Source organism: Ambystoma mexicanum, chromosome 3q, assembly GCF_040938575.1.
Source record: "Ambystoma mexicanum isolate Mex_15411 chromosome 3q, UKY_AmexF1_1, whole genome shotgun sequence".
Lineage (NCBI taxonomy): Eukaryota > Metazoa > Chordata > Amphibia > Caudata > Ambystomatidae > Ambystoma > Ambystoma mexicanum.
Window position 1 is genome coordinate 306,822,596 of NC_090926.1, and position 22,737 is coordinate 306,845,332.

At 47.4% G+C, this 22,737-nt stretch overlaps 1 protein-coding gene across 1 annotated transcript in view; it reads right to left on the reverse strand.

Annotated features, from left to right (window-relative positions):
* The window catches only part of WNT1 (Wnt family member 1), a 103,483-nt gene extending 85,221 nt beyond the window's left edge, over window positions 1–18,262 (reverse strand). Inside the window, exon 1 of the mRNA XM_069653843.1 lies at window positions 17,686–18,262. Coding sequence (XP_069509944.1) covers window positions 17,686–17,786 — 101 coding nt within the window. The 5' untranslated portion in view covers window positions 17,787–18,262. The remainder of the gene's footprint in view (window positions 1–17,685) is intronic.
* Window positions 18,263–22,737: the final 4,475 nt, after the last annotated feature.

A 22,737-nucleotide genomic window follows, 5' to 3' on the forward strand; every position in this document is an offset into this window, starting at 1 on the left:
AGGCAAGTGGTTTAGATACTTCTCCAGAAGTAGAATTCGCTAAACCAGACCCAGGGGAATATGCCGAGACCCCTTATAGGGTCTTAATGGCCAGAATAATAAGAGTTCTTTTCAACAGGATGATCGTACGGACATTTTACTTAAAGGCCCACAGGAAGATCCTGTGATTCCCTTTCATACTGCATTGCAGAGAAAAATATCTGTCAACTGGGAAACCCCTGAGGTTATCCCGGCAGTTAACATAAAACTATCTGCCAAATATAGGGTATCTGCTTCTGACCCTGAATATTTGAGCAAACATCCAACCCCAGAGAGTTTGGTTGTACAAGCAGCAACTTCATCGAACAGTAAATCTGCATGCCCTACTATTCCACAAGACAGGGATGATAAAAGGTTTGATGCTATGTCAAAAAAGGTCTTCTCGCCATGTAGCATGGCGCTTAAATCCTTTAATGCTGCTTGCACGCTCGCATAATTCAGCCATACACTTTGGGAGTCTGCTTTATCTGCGGCTGACTGTCTCCCGGAAGGAGAGGAAAGGGAAGCATTTCTGAACATCATTAAAGATGGTAAAGACGCAATGTGTGAGTCCCTTCAAACTGGGATTGATTCTGCTGACAGTATCAGCAGGGCCATGGCGGCAAGTACTACAATCTGCAGATTTGCGTGGTTGCGAATTCTGCTTTTGCTCCAGATGTACAGGCCAGACTTTTGAATATGCCCTTTGACAGCACTTCTTTGTTTGGTAAGAAGGCTGATGACAGTCTAGAGAAATTACAAACATCCAAGGCAGCAGTGAAATCTCTTGGAGCTGCAATCCGTCAAACTCTGCATCGCCCCTCAGGAACCTCTTGGAGAGGTAGGTCCTTTCGCTTTTATTCCACATTCGGAAAAGGCAGTGGACAGCCGGCTCAAAGGGGCCCAAAACGATTCACTCGCGGTGGACGGATTAAAAGTACAAAAGCCGCAGCAGGTGCCATCTTGCCCTCGGCATCTGCGTCAGCCGCCTCTAAACCACTCTGAGGTCTCTCTTCACAAGACACCAGTAGGGGGCAGGTTAACTCAACATCTGATGGAATAGCAGGCTATTATGTCAGATGCTTGGGTATTGGAGACAGTTGCCAAAGGTTAATGCCTGCCTTTTCTACGCACCCCTCAGAGTCATCCACCGGGGAACAACTCTTTGAAGTTTCCAGATCTGCTCCTTTCGCAGGATATTCTAGACCTGCTAGAGAAAGGTGCTATAGAACCGGTGCCTGTAGCATAGAGGAACAAGGGTTGGTATTCCCCCTATTTTCTAGTACCGAAGAAGGACGGAGGACTGAGACCCATCTTGGACTTACGAGAATTGAACAAATTCCTCAGGAAGGACAAGTTCAAGATGGTGACTCTCTCTCAGATCCTTCAGGCCCTCCAGCTTCAGGACTGGCTGGTATATCTAGACCTTCAGGATGCTTATTTCCATGTGCCAATCCATCTCAAACACAGGAAATACCTGAGGTTCGCAATTGGCAACTCTCACTATCAATTTCGAGTTCTGCCATTTGGGCTGACCTCCGCACGAGGGTCTTCACCAAGCTAATGCCGGTAGTGGCTGCAAGTCTAAGGAGGGAAGGGATCCACGTCTACCCCTACCTAGACGATTGGTTGATCAGAGCAGTATCTTCGGAACAAGCTCAAATCCAACTCGACTATGTCTGCCACTTCCTTCACAAACTGGGCTTCTCCCTCAATTTAAAGAAGTCACAGATGATACCATCACAGAGACTCCAGTTTATCGGAGCGGTCCTGGAAACTTCCCTGGGGAAAGCCTCGCCACCAGATGTGAGGGCTCAAGATATTCTGCAGATGGTCACCAAGTTTCAAAATGCCCAACATCTCCCAGCCTTCGACTTTTTGAGGTTGCTAGGCCTCATGGCATCCTGCATCTTCCTTGTGCCAGAGGCTCGCCTGAGAATGAGATTTCTCCAGTGGGCACTAAGAACCCAGTGGTCGCAATTCTCAGGAAGAATGACAGATGTCCTTCAGGTCCAGGACAAAGTGGCTCGAGACCTTCAGTGGTGGGCCTGTCGGGAGAACATTTTGAAAGGAGAACTGTTTTGGCAACCATGGCCGGACATAACAGTAGTCACGGATGCCTCACTCACGGGGTGGGGAGCCCATGCCAACGACTTGACCATCAGTGGTCGTTGGTCTCCATCGGAGTCCAGACTACATATCAACCCGTTGGAGCTGAGAGCTATCAGACTTGCGCTGAAGGCTTTTCTGCCATCTGTACAAGGGAAAAATGTCCTAATAATGACGGACAACACAGTGGCCATGTACTACCTCAACAAAAGAGGAGGCGTGGGATCACTGCCACTGTGCAGAGAGGCGATGCAGCTCTGGTTTTGGGCAATTCAAGAAGGAATCTATCGGCAGTTCACTTAGCCGGAGAGAAGAACTTGACAGCGGACGCTCTGAGCAGGCAGAGCACAGTCTCACACAAGTGGGAGATAGCTCAAGAAGTCCTTCAAGAGATCTTCACCCTTTGGGGAACCCCTCAAGTGGATCTGTTTGCCAACAGTATCAACAGGAAGTGCGATCAGTTTTGTTCAAGGGAATTTCCCCCGAGAGGAGCTCTAGGTGACGCGTTCGTAGTGGACTGGGAGTTTCCACTACTGTACGCGTTTCCTCCAGTCCCTGTCATTCCTCAGATGATCAGGAGGTTGAGAAGATTCCGGAAGACTATGATCCTAATTGCCCCAGACTGGGCCAGGAGAACGTGGTACCCGGACCTTCTGGACATGTCCATCTGCCCTCCGATTCGTCTCCCACACAGGGAGGATATTCTCTCGTAGAAGGGAGGTCAGGTTCTCCATCCAGACATCAGAACCCTCAACCTTCACGCTTGGTTTCTGAAAGGTTGAGATACAAGGATTGGGACCTTCCAGATGACATCATGGAGGTGTTGCTTTCGGCTAGAAGGCCAGCAACAAAGACTTTATACCGCTGCCGTTGGTACAAGTTTTGCAGCTGGTGTAGAGAAAAGAATATCGAACCCTTTTCATGTGGTACACCAATGGTGTTATCTTTTTTGCTCCATTTGGTGAATTCAGGTCTTCAAGTTGGTACGATCAAGGGCTATCTCGCAGCGCTGTCGATCTTCAAGCGCACTGCGGAGGAGCCATCATATTTCAAATTACCCCTTGTAATCCAATTTCTGAAGGGGTTGACTAATGTCTATCCCCCAAAGCCGTTCCAAGTTCCCTTGTGGGACTTAAATCTAGTCTTAAATTTCCTGATGGGTACTCCCTTTGAACCACTCCATTCTTGTTCATTAAGATTTCTCACCCTTAAAACAGTCTTACTAGTGGCTTTGACATCTGCCAGAAGAGTGAGCGAATTACAAGCTCTATCTTGCAAACCTCCTCATACATTTTTTCACAAAGACAAAGTTGTCCTACAAGTGAAGCCTAATTTCTTCCCAAAGGTAGTCTCTGAATTCCACATCACCCAGAAGATAACCTTCCCTTCATTCTATGCTCCTCTGCATCCTGGTAAAGAGGAAGAGAGGCTACATAGGCTGGATCCAAGGTGAGCCTTGAGTTTTTATATCAGCAGACTTGCTAGCATTAGGCAAGCAGACCAACTGTTTATAGGTTATGCAGTACACAAATTAGGATTGCCAATCACAAAACAAACCATTTCCAGATGGATTATTTTAGCCATTCTAGAATGCTACAAATTGGCAGGGAACGAGCCCCCTCAACGCATTAGGGCTCATTCAACCAGCGGTATCAAAGCCTCTTCGGCCCTCCAAAGAGGGGTACCGATTCGAGACATGCGCGGCTGCCACTTGGTCGTCCGCACATACCTTTACAAAATTCTACAATCTGGATTCCTCCTCTAGCCAGGAGACAAGATTTGGCAAAGCTGTGTTACATTCTGTTCATTCTTGAAGGAAAATATTTCATTTTTACTCACACCTCTGTTTACACACCACTGCTATGTGAGTCTATCAAGATAATATTCCTTATCGCCCCTCCCATCCATCCCTGCAGTAAAACTTCCCTTGTATTTGCAGTTTACGCTCCTTCAAGGTCAATAACAAATTCATGCACAGCTACTCTTAAGCTTCAAAACGGAACTGAGCAACGGACGCTGCGCAAGTCCATTTATACACACAATGACGTTGGCGCCGATACAGAGGTTGTTGAGGGACACTAACTCGAGGGACGTCGACGCGCAGCACCCTCTACTGAAAAAAAATTCCGAGGCCAGCAAGCTGGAAGTAATCTATTATCAAGATAAGGAATACGTCGGAGGAACATCCCATCGAAAGAACGTTACAAGGTAAGAAGTAACTTGTTCTTTGCATTCATATCTGCTTCTCTCACAGTGTTCAGTCGCTCCATCACTTTCCTCCAATATTCAGAAATGACTGGGCATTCCCAATTCATGTGCCAGAATCTGGCCTGGACCCCGCCACACCTCGGGCAAGTATGGGGCACAGATTGGTTTATTGCATGCATCCTTTCGGGCGTTAGGTACGCGCTGTGCAGGTAATATTAATTGGATCCGTTGAAATCGCACCTTCCTTGAGGCCTTTCTGACTTGCTCCCACATTTGCACCCACCTCTCCTCAGAGATAGGTTCTCCCGCATCCCTTTCCCATTTGTCTTTGAGCACCAGATCCTTATCCCGTCTTTCTGTCTGTAGACACCCATATACCTGTGACACCTTCCCCCCACCTTCCCCGAGGTCCAGCAATGTTTGCATTAGTGGGTGTAAGTCCGGTTCTTCCGGTATGCCATTCCATAGTGCCGCCAGGCATCTGACCACTTTTGCGTACGTGAGAAAATGTCTGCTCGCTACCTGGTACGTGTGCTTCCATTCCTCAAATGTTAGCAATTTACACCCCTCAAATAGATCCCCCAACGTGGCACAATGCTGTTCCCTCATTGTCCCCAGTCATATGCTTCTCAATGCTGTCTGTATGGTGGGGTCAAACCCAATGGGTAAATCCCTGCTGTACAGTCCTTTGACCTGCATCTTAATTAACAATTTTCCCCATATTGCTCGTACCACCCTGAACATATTAGTGTCCCCTTTACCTCCTGTCTGTCCCCCAAACAGTTCTATACCCTGCCTTTCCTGCTGTGTTCCAAGCAGTCCTATCGCCTCTCCTCCTGGAGCTGAGTGCCAGTGAGCCACTGCCTGCAGTTCTGTCACCATAAAATAGAGTTCAAAGTCTAGCATGTTAAGCACCCCCTTCCTGCCGCCTGCGCCACAACGTGTGTAATGCCACCTGGGTATGCCACGTATTCCATAGCAGTTCCCCCAATGTCCTCTCCAACATTTTACAGAAAATTCTCTTGATGACGTACAGGATATTTGTGAAGAAGTACAGGAGCCTCGGGAGGACCATCATTTTACACAGTGCCACTTTCCCGATTAGTGAGAGGGGTAACTTCCTCCAAAACTGTAACCTGTGTTGCATTGTTGAACTGTATGCTCATTCCAACCAAAGCCATCTCAAGAGGTAAGCCTAGATTGTGTTGGGAAGGAAATTAACCTCTCCCACTCCCTATGCGCTTTCGGGTCAGTTGAATCCCGTAGATACGCTTGCGATGTACCGAGGGGAGACCTGCTAACACCCTGCGCAAACGGAATATTACAAATTCATGGATGTAGTGCACACATATAAGGAAGCACCATTTTAGTAGTTCTGGTAGGAACATTCAGCCCTGCATGCCTGTACAGTAAATACAGATCCAACAAAAAACCTGAACAGGCCCAAGCGCTGATGTTAGAGAGACCCACGCTGCTAGCTCCCATAGAAACTTCCCTTTGTTCCATAACTGTTGCGAATAAGTGTTATCCCAAGAAGGAATTCACTCTGCAAGGCTGCGAGACAGTACCAGGAACCGTGCAATGCACATTTGTCACAGCCAGGCTAATAAAGCAGACTGCCAACCCCCACCCAGCCCACCATGAGTTATGCCACCCACAAATGCCCCAGTCTGAGACTCCTGAATTCCACGATAGTAGGTGACCCCAGATCACCAACCATAAACCCAGTGGTCATAAAAGATCTAAAATAACCCGACCATGCCATCTTATTTCATAATGACACATTTTGTAATGTGAGGAACAGGGAGTAATAAATTATAGTCCAAGGCGAGGAGGGAAACCTTGGGTGCGGATGGTGCGATAGGGAATGAGAGAAGAATGTGTGGGTCAGCAGGATCTTAAACGTCCCCCTGTGCCAGTTGCAGAGCTTCCCAGGTGCATGACATAAAGATAGAATAGCATTGCCTTACAGGAATGTGACCCTCCTCCCCTGGAGAGGTGAGCCCAGCTGACCCCACGTGATGGAAGACGGACCGGCAGGGCTGGGACCAATAACAGCCTGGCATCCCCCAAGGAGCAGGCCGCCCATGTGTAGGGTCTCACCAACCAGCCACATGGGTTTTTTACTGTATATGTGACATCATGAGTGACGATGTGTTTCGTTATAACCGTCTGCTTGTACTATTTTTCGGCAGAATGTTCTGGAGCAATAGAGTTCTTTGCTGACCTACCTATTTATGGTGTGATTAAAACTTGTTATCCTTGCAAGAATCTCTTGGCCTTTTTTCCCTAGCGGCATGAGCGTTTAGGGGCGTCCCTTCATTTGCGTGATCACAGCAACCCATATGTGAACGAAGACAGCCAAGGTGCCATTCCTTTCTTATAGCTAGTCTGTGGGTCTTTTGGGGATTGAGTGTGTTGTGGTACCCTCTATGCGTTGCTCTTGTTAGTAGGTGTCCTCAAATGAACACAATTGGAAGACTGACTTGACAGGTACCTCAGCCTAGACCCATGTGGTCTCAACAGCCCAGGGTTAAGGCAAATGAGATATTGGAAAAGTAGAAAATAATTTGCACATACAGTCTAAATTCATCTATTTCTTTTCAGCAATCTCATGCTAACATCACACTTGCATGTTACCATGATTTGCCAGGCATAGTAGTATTACAAATTGGTCTTTTTGGAACACAGAAGATTGTTTCCACTGCCTGCATAATGTCCATGATATACCCAAGGAGATCTTAAACTCCTCGTGTGACCATGTCGACACAACTGCTGTCATACTCCAGCCATGGCTTAATTTCCCATTGATACTAGCAATGTTTAAGCCCGATACAGATGAAGTTCCGAATCAAAAGCAGGATGGATCTTTCTCAGCCAAGTCACTAACAGTGATTTCCTCCAAACTTACGGCTAGGGCTCCTGCAGTTATTACTTCACCTTTCTACAGAGTCAAGGTAAGACAGACAGGGTTGAACAGTGATCACATATTAATGTTTTTGAATGTCCAGGCCCTGCATTCTTGTGTTTCCATCTTTCTGAGGTGGCAGCAGTATGACAGGCTGTGGAAAGTGTGGCTATTCGTATTTGTAAGGAGGGAAGGAGTTATGGCATTTGTAATGCGCTCTCATACAGAATTAACTGTTTAAAAGGCACCAGCAATCTTAAACTAGCTGGTTCAAGTCTCACAACCTCTGACAGGTGGTAGGATTTTTTTTGTCCGCCATATTGAAAGTCTCCGATAAATGTAACAGCCATCTTCTCTTTAGTGACCAGAATATTGGTCCTTACATGGAGAAGTGTTTAATCTATATGACAAAATGGCCCAAGGCACGCCTGGAAAATGTTCAGTAGGTGGTAGGGATACAGGTGGGCTTGGAGTTGCCTAACATCCTCCCTTTCTAGCATATTAGCCAATGGAGGACCAATGGTTATCTGATGGATGTGGGACAAGTAGGCACCATTGTGGGAAGGCATTTTCAGGAAAGGGGCCCAATAATGCCTCCTTTGATGGGAGCAGGAACCAGTATTCTAAGAGTGATTCATTGGGGATATCTGACATGCACAAAGTCATGGGCTTCGCACATGCCTGTATACACCAAGTGAGAATCATTGGCACAATAGACATCATGGACTTGATCCTTTGCAGGGAAGTTTATTATTGGCTCTTGGAATAAGCCACATGGGGGTGCTGACAAAGGATGCGTGGATGAAAAGGTCAGCTGATGGGGCATTGGGTTTAGCATTCGCTACAATTACCTCTTATATTTGTGATTGTTTTGCAGAAGCAGTCAACAAGGCCCTGCCAGTGGTCTGCATCTGGGACCAGCTTCACCTGATAGCTAAAAGAGACATTAACTGAATGGTAGAGAAATGTTGTCCAGGTCGGTTTTTGGGCTGAGGGATTGTTGAATGCCTGTGAGTTTTGATGGCATATCAGATGGTTCTATGATTAACTTTGACAATAGCTCTATATATTTTGTGGCTAGGTTAGTTCTAGTGCGTCTACCCTTTGTGCTTGACTTATCTGTGGTGCATTTTGAATCCAGACCTCTAAAGAGAGCCATAGTGTGCGATGGTTGTAGAATATGCAGTATTTCCAAGAGCAATCGCCTTGATTGAACTGATAGAGATCAGTCAATTAAGATAGTGTAGGCAGCCATCAGACCAGTGAAATGCCAGTGAGGAACAATAAGCCACTTGTCGGTCGGAGGAGACCTTCTTTACTGTCTCTTTTTTAATCCAGCCAAGTGAAGGTGGATATCTAACTGATGAGATAAGGGTGAAAAACCAAAAGAAAGCAGCAACTGGTCCAACCACGCAGGTGGAATCAATAAGAGATTTTGTTAAGGTCTGTTTCTTAGTGAATTTGAGAGCTAGCATGTGACTACTTACATGAGTACAGCAATTGGCTATGAGGGAGATGGGCAAATTTACCATTTGTTCAAAAAATGTAGCTGTGAGAGTGTTTTATCTGTCCATCGATTAAAATCACCTGCTATAACGGTGTAGGAAAACAATGGTGTTTCTTGGCTATCGTGTTGGTTTTCCGACATGATTTTTTTCAAAGTAATTTTTGCTGACAAAATGACTATGAAAAAACGGGGGTAGGTATGGGTTTAAAAGGGGGGGGGAGGGGTTTAGGGCAGGAGTAATAGCATAGGGAAAGAGGGTGGTTGGGGGATCCCCAACCTTTTATTTAAAACATGTATGAGTTTTTTCCTAGTCATTTTGTCGGAACAAATTACTTTGAAAAAAATCATGTCGGCAAAGGGACATACAACCGTTTCTTGAGATGAAAGGGCACCAGTAGCAGATGAAGGCCCTCTGTCCCTGAGCCTCAGAGCTGAAAGGAAAGGCTATGCCACAATAGGTATGAGCCAACGAGACTTTAATGCTGACTGAGAATTGGGAGTCGTGGATCAAAGCAACCCCTCCTCCAAGTGTAGAGGCCTTATACAGTTTTAGAAATGTGTAGAAATGTCTAAATCATTGATGACATAAGTGGGGGCAATTGATAGACATGTCTTGGTTAGAACTAACATGTATCAATCTCCTGAGTGATGGCTGGACAGTGTTTGGTAGCCAAACGACATTTGATAAAAGCACCTACAGGCTGATCCACCCCTTGAAAGGCAGTTTGGAGCTCGTTGCAATCCCCAATTCTTTTAAATGAAAACAAGCTGGAGCGTTCAAACTGTCAGGGCCACTCAGGTCATGCAATCAGCTGATTTCCAGGCATGTTAAACTGAATCCGAGTGATTTGCTCGCGGCTGAAATTACCGCGGGCAAATCGTTCGCATGAGAAAGGTGCAACTACCAAGAGTTTGCACCTTTCTCATGCGAACACACTTACATGCTACGGGGGTGCAGGGGTGTCCCCCGCAACTCCCCGCTCACTATACTTTACAGTATACTATACCTTTTTTTTTGCGGGTGTGTTGCAGGGATGTCCCCAGCAAAACCCCGCTCACTATACCACACCTCCGCAACCCCTACAGTCTTTTTTTTTCATACTTACCTATAATGCTACCACCAAAGGTTCGAACTTTTGGTGTTCGAACCTTTGGTCGTAGCATTTTTAGGACTTTTTGACCATGCAAACTTTTGCATGCGGTCAAAACGTCCTAGAACTGTTTTTAACTCTCTGCCCCAATACAAATAAAATGAATGGTCAATGGCTATGACATGGGAGATGTTGAAAAACATCTGGTAGGGAGTCCTTGCACGATTTTGGTGCAAATGGTCATCCTCATCCCATTAACCTTTGTATGCACATCTGACATGAGCAGGGGTGAGGGAAGGACCACTCACGTATGCTACTGTGATCTCCCACTCTCTCCCCCCCCCATGTTTGATGCATGTCCTGTGGGTGTAGGAGCGTGCAAGTCAAGGTGGTGCCCAGGGAATGCTGGGGAACAGATCTCACAAGGGGATGATGTTTACCTGGAACTTCAAGGCTCTGCTTGGATTCTTATGTACCCCTCCCAGCACCAAGTCCTAGTGCTACTTGATTATTGAAAGGCGTTTGTACTGGAGAGTAATTTGAAAGCATATATTGAAACATATTACGATACATAGAGCACATGTTTATTTATGTTCAGGGGCCCAACGTGTGCTCTGCGAGTTTCTTAAATTAACAATTCACATATTCCCATCAGTTTCCCAATTCCCTTACGTTTATCTAACATTAACTACATGGGCCTGCGTGAAATTACCGAGTTGAAAAGTCCGACCACCAAAAGTCCTGTTTTTTTTTCCCCATCATTTTTTCACATATATATATATATATATATATATATATGTGGGGGGAGACCCCCCACAGCCCTCCCACCTTACACCTATACATTTTTATTAACTTTACCCCCCACCCACATATACATATGCGAATAAATGGGGGTCAGACTTTTGGTGGTAGGACTTTGCTACTTAGGTAATTTCGTCCTAACCCGATGTTTTAAACAATTTATCCTAGAGAAAGAGGAGAGCATGTTCTCCATACATGAGAGCAACACCTGGCCACCTCAGATCAGGTATCAGAGCTGAAGTAAACTCCATTCAAGCCGCCAGTGCTGCAGGCCTCTTAAACAGACATTTCGTTTGAGACTCCAACCATATGACTGTTAACAGAGACCTCTAGTGCTGCCAGGGACTTCAACCGTAAGAACTGCACAAGCAGCTTCTGTGTCCAGCTACAAGCCTAGGGTTCCAGCTACAGGACTCTTGCCATTGACCTCTACACCAGGAATGAGGTTTCGGCCAAGCACTTGTACCGAATACACTAGCCAGGACTCGAACTGTCCGAAACTAAAACTACAGGACCCACACAAGAGCCCCCCAGCCAACATAAATGGCTGAGACCAAATTACATGACCTACGCTGGAAGTCTCCAGCCAGAATTGAGGCAAACCCATTGACTCCAACCACAGCACCTACACATCTGGTCTTCAGCAAGGATCTAGCTCTGGTACTTCAACTATGCCGGTCTGATAGCACAGCGAGTAGTGCGCTCAGCCTTTCATCCTTCCGAGGTCGATAAATGAGCACCACACACCGTGGGTAATAATAAGCAGTGCTCAGATACCTGAAGGTTCGTAACGCTATATAAATGCTAAATTATTATTAAATTATTATTATTACAGGGCATATACTATATTTTTGCCAAGATCAAGGGCTGGCCGGGACTGCTAACACAAAACTATACCGAAGGTCACCTTGTCTGGCTCCAGGGTTGTCATCCACAACAGCAGGCCCCACCCTCAAATATTTCAAACCCCTCCAAAGCAACTGAAAACCACAGGTCAAGCTGGACCCATGCTTTTTAGACCCTCCATTACTAATGACTGTAGAGAACTATGAGATGAAACGTCCCAATCTGTCACTTTGGAATTATGCACCTGTGTCTTTAACAGGTTTCCCTGCCTGGATCACTGAGGTTTTCCAGATGAGGCCTAGTCATATAACTCATCAGCGACAAGCCTACTGATGTGTTCTCCAAAGGACACTACGTTCCTGTGGGTTAGGTTAAATTGTGTCCCCTGTGTACCCTGTACCACCTACCCTAGCCTCCTCAGTTCCACTCACATACATGTCTTTGAGAGCTTCACCGATTAGTGGTGTTTTTTCCCTAATTTCTTGCGTAGCACTTGTACTGCTAACAGGTGTTGGGCTTTGCGCTCTGCTGGTGACCTCCCTGTACGAACCAGTACATTTCAACTGGGCATTTTTCTTATTTTTAGAAATATAATTTGAAATGGGTATAGCCATTGCTGGCCATAGCTCTGTCTACAATCTGAACTAAAAGGTTCTGACTGGATGTCTGAGCTTCAAGGCTGAATCCACAACTGAGAGTGTGTCTGGGAATAAGTCCAGGAAGTTTGTGGTGGCCTTACTGGGATGCCACCAAAAGGCTTGTTTGGGGCATGGGTTTCCCCTCTGCATCAATTCCTCATAAATTTGGAGGGCCTGCTACGTTGCTTTCTTGATGAATATTTGGACTTGGAAGAGGATGCTGACCTGAAGAATGGACTAAGGGGGGAAAAGCAACTTTTATCTGCAACTCTTTAAGACATACCTGATGCTGTGGTTCCATCCGGGCCCTGCGAGAACAGTCCCTCCAGTTTACCAGGGTTAGGCCAAGACAGGCATGGATTGCCTTTGCCTCAGAAAGGACCCGCATTTAAGTAAAACTTGAGCCTTGTTCAGAAACCTTGATTGGCCAGGTCACTGCACTTACCCCACGACGGAAGAGGCGAGAGCACACGCACGGGGATCCCATCTAACAAACAGTCATGAGGCCTGCTCCTGGTCTCTCCTGCAACACAACCTCATGTAACACCTGGGCCACCTCTGCTGTCTGACTCTGCAGGAGTGTCCCCATCTCTAGAAACATGAGATGCCACTTTCGTGGAACCCACACTCCTCTGAGAGTATCACATTGAATGTATAACTGCAGGGGTGGCCAGCGCTGAAGCAATCGCCAGTGTCGCGTTGCCACTGTACCGAAAAAGACTGATTTACGATCCGGTACGGATGAACACTTACCTACCATTACAGTGGTTGAACCGCATACATTGCCAAATCTAAAATGGAAATGTATGTGGCTACAACCGTAATGATGGATTCCACAGAATGTAAGCCCTGGACAGCCAGATAACTCTCTAAAGCTGGTTTAGGGATATCCACCAATGATGGTAGTTTGTGGTGTATAAACGAACAAGCTTACACAACCGTACACAACCAACCAATGGATGCTGTATGAAATGAAGACAGCCATGTTATGAAATGTCATGCAAATAATTGTATTAATAAAGCGAATTCGTTTGTTGTCGCCCTTTCATTTAGAAAGGGACTCTGGGCCTCCTGCTTCACCAGCAAAATACGTGGGAAACGGTTAGGTAGCTTGGCACCCAAGAGAGCGCGGATACCAACACCACGACCAGCCTCTGTCTAATGTATCTTAAATAAGTCAAAAGCCACCGCTGGCAAGATTGGCATAAGTCTGCATTGCCCATAACCAGGCTGAAGCCATGAGGCATCAGGGGTGGGCACTTCACTTAAAGGCTGCAGCCTAGGGGCCGAAACACGTCTGAGGTGTTAGAGATGTATTCATGAGCAATACCAATCAGAAATACATTTTAAAATGCATTGTTTCTGAAAACTGAATATTGAATACACTTGATTTGCATTTTTTTACTTCACTGGATGGCCTAGACGAGCCTATTGTGGTCAAGGAATTATATGTTTTCTTTTGAAAAACTGATTTTAAGTGAAGTGTGGCCAGCTGTGTATACTCCACACAAAGCAGGAGGGAGCATACCCAACCCCGGATTAGGGGCGTGGGAGTTGGGGAAGACTGAAGCATGGAAATAAAGGATCGGCATCCGCCAGGAACTTACTTTTGATTGTCATTGCGGGCCTTGTACCAAAGCTAAGGGACTCCTAGTTTGGCTTCCATTTGGAGACAGCATGCATTGGCGACTAATTTTCCTACAGCAAATCAATGGGAATTTGTTGACACCGTGATCAGATAGGTGTTGGCAAGATGTCTCGATTTTAATATTGAAAATTAGGAGAATGATTACATTTTAATGTTACCAGTCTGCAACATTATCATTCTGGAAAATGTTACACGTTTTCTGAGCAGCATTGCAGCCCGAAAGATTTTCAAATTGATCTTATTTGCACAAAGGTGTCAGATAGCGCAGAGAGTAGAATTCTTTCAGAAACATAGTTGGGCTATTTCAAATGCATCTTTAAAATGGCAAATTCTTTAGAAAACAATGAAATAATTGTTCAGATTCATCTAAAAAAGCACATACGGTATGGACCTATGGATTTAAGATAGCGTTCTCCTTTTAAAGACACTCCTTAACAGCCTCCGAGCTACTGGCATCAGACAGGGACAAGCTAGGGTACCAGGAAGGTGAGCTTTTAACTACGTGCCCCCTCAAAAGCAATGAAGTCTGCCATGAAGCAGGATAACAGTAACGTCTGTAACTGTACACATACCCTATCGAGTTCAGAAACAGCACGGATGCTGCTGTCGAAAAAGAAATGAGTGTAGTGATGGGGTGTGAACTACACATAATGATTTCCTGGGCAAGACCAATGTAGTAATTGGTGTTCATATTTTAGGCTTTGTGTTTCATAAAATCATCAATGGCAGTACTGTAATTGTAATGTTTTAGAGGGCAGGCTATGTCAGACGCCCATGATGGCTTAACCCGTGCTGGCATTGGGCTGGATCTTCCTGAATCTGGTATTCTGCAAAACATTTCTTCCCGGATCTCAGATTCAGGGAATTCCATGTACATCTTTTTTGTCTCTTGCTGTGCTGGGATTTGAACTGTGGGTGTTAGGATCAGGGGTGAGAAACATTACCACAAGGACAATTGAAGCTTTGATGGGGACTCACGTAAAATACGTATTAGGAGTGCTCTTTACTGGACATTTAAGTACAGGTGTTCATAATTAATCTTCAGAGAGCCAGATATATTTTGAGGGGGATGTCCCCCCTCCCCTGGATGTACTACTTCCTCCACATCTCACTGCCTCTGCCCTGGTGCCCTGTGGGATCCCCAGTAAAATATTCAATTTCCAGCACTGCATTTGGCACGTTATTTTCCTAACTGTTACTGCATCCCATGTTCGTCACATGTTATGTTATGGTTATTGGGATTTGTATGTATTAAGTTTATATAGCGCTTTACCACACACCTCGATTTCCCTGCTCTGCAGGCACTCTATCACATCTATACCTCTTTGCCTCACCTATCATTAACCCATTTGTATATTGAGCTGGTGGCAGATCTCTCTCCTCGGCTGGGTCCCTCCTCTGGGACTTCCTCTCCATCTTGAGCAGGATCTCTAAGAATTCCGGAAGCTAATTCCAGAAGCTCCGCAAGACTTTCCTCTTTACCTCCTCCCCCCTCTCACTCCCGTGCCAATAGCCCACAGTTGCAGAGATTGGTGGCCTGGGACCTTATGTGTCCTTCTGGGTCCCCGGCCTTTCCGCCCAATTGCCCCCAGCCTTCCGCCCCCATCCCAGCACTTACCTTCATGCACCCACTGTTTTCTCATGGGCCTGCACTTATGATTGGCAGGTGATCACTCTGTACCAAGTGATCTCTGCCAGGCACTTACTGTTGCACACGACCGACTCCTTGACACTTGCCTCTGGGGAACTTCTTGCACTTACCCCCTTCCCTGCCCCTCCCCTCTCTCCCTGCACGTGCACGTTCTGAATGTTCACGAGGCCTAGTAGGACCGCCCCTTTCCTGTTCATCTGTTTATTCCCTCCCCTTTGCCCCCTGGGCGCTTTGAAACGCTATTTCTTGATGTATAAGCGCCTTACAAAAGCCCAACGAACTAATAAATAAATGCAGTTAGCATGTTCATAGCTATGTTACGTTATAAGACATTTGCACTGTGCCCTTCACAGCCATAGTGGCCTTGCAGCACCTAAAACGTGTCCGAGAACAGAGTGCCTTGCGACCCCGCGTAGGTGTCACCCGACCTTGAGCTGAAGGTCAGGTGGATCGGGAAACAGGGCATGCGAGTTGTGGAATAAAGCCAATAAGAAAGAGGGAGAGAAGAAAGACTCGTTGGAAGAGGTTGGTGGGGTGTGGTTGTGCTTTTTTGGGTGCCGGTGTGATAATGGAAGGCTGTTATCAGTAATACGTGGTGTGTGCAGCTACATGCATCGTGGCGGCACATTCTAGGCCATTTCAGGCGGGGTACCGCGTGCATCCAGTGGGTGGTGAGCGGTGCAGTTGTATTCAAGGGCTGCTGCTCTAGTTCGTGGCCCTGGCTAAACTCTTGCTTTGGTGCAGCCTCAGACTGCAGTTGAGTAAAGCACTGAGCTATGCGGCGCATAGACACGTGCTTCATACAAGGGAACACTACAGTGCAACTTTTCCAAGGTGTGGGCGCGAATGTATTTGCTATTATGAAGAGGTGAGGCTTACGGGGAATTATTTTAGCATATGGTTTGGTTCTAGTGAATGCCATTTGGCAATTCAAAGAGGTAAGGTGCGTGTCACTTTTTTGTAGTATAAATTCTGCATGTGACTGAAATTCTGCTTTTAAGAAATGGGAGCACCTGAAATATTAACTGGCGACAGTTTCGCTCTTGCCTGTGAAAATGAAGCATCGTTTGTATTGCAGAAATCAGCAGATATAATCATAACGTATTTTATTATCTGCCTTGCTATCGCTGTTGCTTCTTTGCAGCACCGTAAATAGCCACTGATGCTCATATTGTCAACCTCGACAGGCCGAAAATCTGGGCTCGTCACACTATCTTTCAACCTCCCGGTTTCACACAGATCTCAGCAGCAAGTGCATTAACCGACCGAGTTATCGCGCCAGACCTAGGGAATGAGATCGTGGGTAGTGTTTTAACAGAAATAGTTGGCTTAAACCTATAATTGGACCTCGTCCGTTTCTTTCAATTCCAAAGAGATACATAGAGCGAAAGAAGGGCTGCACTCTGAATTGCGAAGGTCACTGTTGCCCGGGTTTGCAACATTCTTCGCAATACGTGAATACGTGACTTTTTGGTTCCATCTGTAATGTCGTCCCCGTTACTTCCCCGTTGCTAGCGCAGCACCGACAAATGCAATTAATGACACATAAACTGTGTAATGTGTGTGTGTGTGTGTGTGTGGGGGGGGGGGGGGGTGGAGGGGAGGGCGATGAATGGATCGACAGCCCCGAACTGTTATCTCTGCTGACCAAACGAGGGCGGCCCTGGGGTCCGCGAACTGATATCCGAAAATAAGGCGTGCTTAAATCGTCCTGCTGCAATCCCACCTTACGCATGAAGTAGCCACACGAAACTTAGTAGTTCCAGGTTCTCGAGGGGAAAGAGGGCAGGATGGGGCAGTTGGGGGCGGATATATGCATCATCTCCTTTACTGAGAAATGTGTTTACTGTGATGGATGACGCCCTCCTGCCCCCCATGAAGCCCCTCTGTGATCTATAACCTTCTTTTAATGGGACCTGTCGCTGGCTATAGCGACCCCTTAGCGGGAAGATACGCACGTTTCCTTTTTAGCTTCACGTGGAAGTGTGTGGAGGAGCCCTGGCACCGGAGCCTCGCGCTTCCGCGACCCCCCTCCTCTGCGGTGGAAGGAGATGCCGCCCACCCCTTACAGTTGATTGATGTGTTCCCGGTTGATGTATGTTTGCCTGAGCATGCCATAAATGTTAATAGCTTACTTGCCATCATCTCCCGCTGTGCTCCGCTGGTAGTCACACCTTACTTTCGCAACCCTCCCATTTCATGGATTCCTGGTTAATTTAAGTTTGCGTCAACAAGCAATAAATGTTAATAGCTCACTTACCACCATCTCCCGCTGTTATTCACTGCTAGGGTGTTGGATAGGGAGGAAAACGCCAGAATCCAGAGAGTTTTCAGGCCCACAATGAAGGTCATTGGTCTCATGTCTCCAGGCTGGTGGGCTCCAACAGGAGAAGCAGGAGAGCTCTTCAAGAAGCGACTTTTACCCTGCCATCTTCTTTTCCCTCAAAGACCCCAAGAGAGTCCCCGCCGCACAAAGAAGACGGACGAATAGGCGTCGCACCACAACCCACAATCTTGAACAAAGTCTGCAATTCAAACACAATCCATGTCCTGGGCGCAGACTCGGTGTAGAAGGACGGAGTTTCGAGCCCTGGAAGTTCCTTGGTAGCATTCAGAAGCTATGCCATTGATGCAGGCTCTCGATGCAGACCCAGAAGGGCTGAGGGTTTAAAGAGATGCTCTCACTGGAGACATCTAATGGTACTGGGCACTGCAGCATCACCCAGGGATCTCCCTTGCATCCCAGACTTCCCCTGCCTCTTATAGACCCTGCCTGGAGCATCTCTGTCCAGAGCACAGTCACCAACCCTTCATCCCAAGACAGTCAAGGGGTGGGGGTCTACTGATCCCTTTGAATGGCTGGATGTGTGTGGGAGCGCTCTGTGTCCATCAAAGTGAAAGGGAGGGGCGGGGGCACCGAGAGGGGAGGTGGAGAGACAGGAGACATGAGAGGTGGAGAGGCTGGCACAATGAGACAGTCTGGAGGTGCCGATAGACAGGAAGATTGATGCACTCACAGTGCACTCCGAGGACTTCCCAGCGCTACACACTTGTGCATTACTCATGCTCCTGAATTTGCACAGCGCCCAAAGCACGCCCCCGAACCCGGACTACTGTGTGCCCCACTGCCTGCCTTCTCATGCCACATCCCACTCTTTCCAGCGGTAATAGCTGCTATCTCAGGGATGTACCGGCTGAGCGGGCAGAAGGGACCGGACCCATCGAACCGGGGGCGCAGTCGGAGCTTAGAGCGGAGCGGAGCGGCCCAGCCCAGCTATCTGAATGAGATCCCCTGGGAGGTTCAGGTGCGTTCCTGGCCAGGGGCTCTTCTGAGGGGCAAGGGCTCGGCTTCCTGTCAGAGACTGGCGCAGGCTCGGAGCTCAGCCGTTAGTGTCTGCATCTCCGAGCCCCTGCCTGCCTGCCCGCCTGCCTGCCTGCCTGCCCGCCCGCCTGCCACGGAATCTCCTCCCAGGGATTCTCCGCTCACCGCAGGGAGATTGGAAACGTCTCTGAGGCTTCTGCTGTGGCTTTCGCCCCCTTCTAATGTGCATATATTTATATCTTTGGGATTCTTTTCCTCCTCAGACGGCACTGTCTGCAGACCTCATGCTGCAAGAGAGATTTGCCTGCCAGTATTTTTCATGCCCTGGGTGCGCGTGCCCTCCCCACCCATGATGGGTTTGGGGAGATCAAGTGGGATATGCAGCAGGCACTAAAAACAGATGCAGCTGGACAGCGACTGGCTCTGTCACGGGGGCGCTGGCAGGGCACCCCTCGTGCCACCTCTCGGTCCTTTGATGTGCCCGAGGCAGTGGAGGGGGAGAAGGGGGGATGCAGGAATGAGCCGTGGAAATGAGAGAGAAAAGCTTCCTGTGGGATGGCAGGGATGCTTTGCGGATGGCATCACCCTCCAGACTGGGACCATGCCTTAGGGGGACTTCACAGGGACTGGAAACAGATGGAATTGTGGAGCAAATTCCTGGCGTGCGCCGCGTGCCGATTTAGAGAAAGAATATGGGGAAACTAGAGGGCACAGGAGAGAACCAGGTGAGGGAAGTGACGGAGAGCCCCGGAGGTACAGTCATCCTTCAGGCGAACTGAGACCACAGCCACGAGTGGGGCTGGAGCCGAGGAGGCAACAACGCGAGCGAAGATCAGTAACGCACAGGAGATCATAAGGCTGGGGCTGAGCAAGGGTGCACAGAAGGCCACCCCATAAAGGGCACTCAATGAGTAAACACTATGTAAGGGTATCTGGTAAAGTCTTCATCTCCCAGGTTAATGTCGCATGACGGCAAAAGAACTATGACCAAGACTACTAGTGCTAGACAGCAATCAACACTCAATAAATGATGTCTCTTTTCCCATTTGTTTTCATAACAAATATGTCTTTTAAATGTATTTACTTAAAACCATTTCCGCAAATATATCTACATTTATTACATATGCTTCATTAGACACCAAAAATGATCTTGCTGAATGCATGCACATTCCAGAAATAATACACGTTTGTTCCCCACTGTACAACTCACCATCATTTTCACTCAAACCCTCAATCACACTTCCAGGGATACTAACATCATAAATCCACCATTTGTAAACACTCAAAACGAAACTAATCAATGTATATTTAGAATGGATTGTGTACTCCCATTTATTCCTTATCTTTGATAAATCCACTTCCAGCTTGCTGGTCTCGGAATTTTTCTTCCCAGTAGAGGGTGCTGCGTGTCGACGTCCCTCCAAGGCCTCCATATCGGCGCCGACATCACTATAGGTATAAATAGTCTTGCGCAGCGTCCGTTGCTCAGTTCCTTATTTCCACGCTTCGTAACCCTCAGAGACGCAACGCTCGGTTCCTCAGTGAATCTTTCCTAAACTTCGATTTTCTTGAAGAAATCTTTGAATCTACGATGGCATCTTCGTCCGCCGCTTCATCGATGCCACGATCCGGTTTAAAAAAATGCCGGGATTGTGTAAAAAGGAAGTCGTTAAACGATCCTCGCAGCATCTGCCTGTGGTGCCTGGGCCCAGAGCTCCCTTTTTCGGAGTGTGAGGAATGTATGTCCAGGACGGCGAAAGCCTTGAGAGAGTGTAGGGGGAAGCTGGAAAAAGGTAAGACCGTTAAAAATCCTCTATCCCTTCGAAATTGTCCTCGGCGGAGTCGAGACATTCGTCTCCTCGTCATCGGAGAAATCATTCTTGCTCGAGATCTCGTAGTGGTTCTCACCACTCATCCAGATCGAGACATACCAAGAAGAGGTGCTATAGATCACCTTCCTCTTCATCTTCCAATTCACCAGAAAGGGTCACCTGCCCCACAAAATGCAGATCTCCTGCTAAGTGGGAGGAATTTCACAAAAAAATGCTAAGGGTCTTCGAGAATGCGGTCTTGTAACCCTCGGAGATGCCTGGAGGTGATACCCCGGGTGAAAGACCCGAAAAAGAGAAACGCCGTGAGTCGCCGACCGCGGCTAATAAAAACTCTCGAGAGCATCATGATAAGGGAATTTAAGAAGACCCAATAGTTCCTTTTCATGCAGCATTACAGAGAAAGATTACTGCAAATTGGGAAACACCAGAGGTTACCCCTGCAGCAAACAAAAAGCTCTCTGCGAAGTACAGAACATCGGCCTCAGATCCTCTGTACTTAATAAGCATCTGACCCCAGAGAGCTTGATAGTACAGGCTGCTACTTCGTCAGGAAGGCAATCGGCGTACCCCACAATACCACAAGATAGGGACGACAAGAAATTTTACGCCATGGCCAAAAAGGTCTTCTCGGCATGCAGCATGGCACTTAAGTCAGTTAACGCCACTTGCACGGTAGTCAGATTCAGCCACACCCTTTGGGAGTGCGCTTCATCGGCGGCTGACCGTCTACCAGAAGGGGAGGAACGAGACGCATTCTTGAATATTATTAAGGACAGGAAGGATGCAAGTTGTGAGTCTCTCCAAACAGGTCTTGACTCTGCTGACAGCATCAGCAGAGCCATGGCGGCAAGTACCACAATCCGCAGATTTGCGTGGTTGCAGAAATATGGTTTTGCTCCTGATGTACAAGCCAGACTTCTAAATATGCCCTTTGACAGCACTTCTCTATTTGGCAAGAAAGCTGATGACAGTTTGGAGGAATTGCAGACCTCCAAAGCGGCAGCCAAATCCCTTGGGGCTGCAATTCGTCAAACTCCAAACGGCCCCACAGGTACGTCCTGGAGGGGAAAGCTCTTTCGTTTTTACTCCGCATTCGAAAAAGGCAGAGGGCAGCCAGCTCAAAGGGGCTAAAGAAGATTTACCCGTGGTGGACGGGTCAAAGGTACCAAGTCTGCACCAGCAGGTGCTGCCTTACCCTCAGCATATGCGTCAGCCGCTCCAAAACCCCTCTGAGGTCTCTCCACACAAAATACCAGTAGGAGGCAGGTTAACTCAACATCTGACAGAATGGCAGGCTATTACATCAGATGCTTGGCCATTGGAGACAATTGCCCAAGGTTACTGCCTGCCTTTCCTACACACCCCTCGGAGTCATCCACCGGGGAGCAACTCTAGGAAGTTTCCAGACCCGCTCCTTATGCAGGAGATTTTAGACCTGCTAGAGAAAGGTGCCATAGAACCAGTACCTGTAGCAGAGAGGAACAAGGGTTGGTACTCCCCATACTTCCTAATACCGAAAAAGGACAGAGGATTGAGACCCATTTTGGACTTATGACAATTGAACAAATTCCTCAGAAAGGACAAGGTCAAGATGGTAACCTTTTCTCAGATCCTTCAGGCCCTCCAGTTTCAGGATTGGTTGGTATCTCTGGACCTTCAGGATGCTTACTTTCATGTGCCAATCCATCTCAAGCACAGAAAGTACAATTTCGGGTTCTACCATTTGGGCTGACCTCCGCCCCAAGGGTCTTCACCAAGTTAATGGCGGTCGTGGCAGCAAGTCTAAGGAGGGAAGGGATTCATGTCTACCCCTACCTGGACGACTAGTTGATCAGAGCAGTGTCCCCAGAACAAGCTCAGATCCATCTAGATTATGTTCGCCACTTCCACCACAAGCTGGGCTTCTCCCTCAACTTAAAGAAGCCACATATGATACCATCACACAGACTCCAGTTCATTGGAGCAGTCCTGGACACATCTCTGGGAAAGGTGAGAGCTCAAGATATTCTACAGATGGTGACCAGATTTCAAAATGCCCAGCATCTAGCAGCCTTCGATTTTTTGAGGTTGCTCGGCCTCATGGCAACCTGCATTTTTCTAGTACCAGCGGCTCGCCTGAGAATGAGATCTCTTCAGTGGGCACTAAGGACCCAGTGGT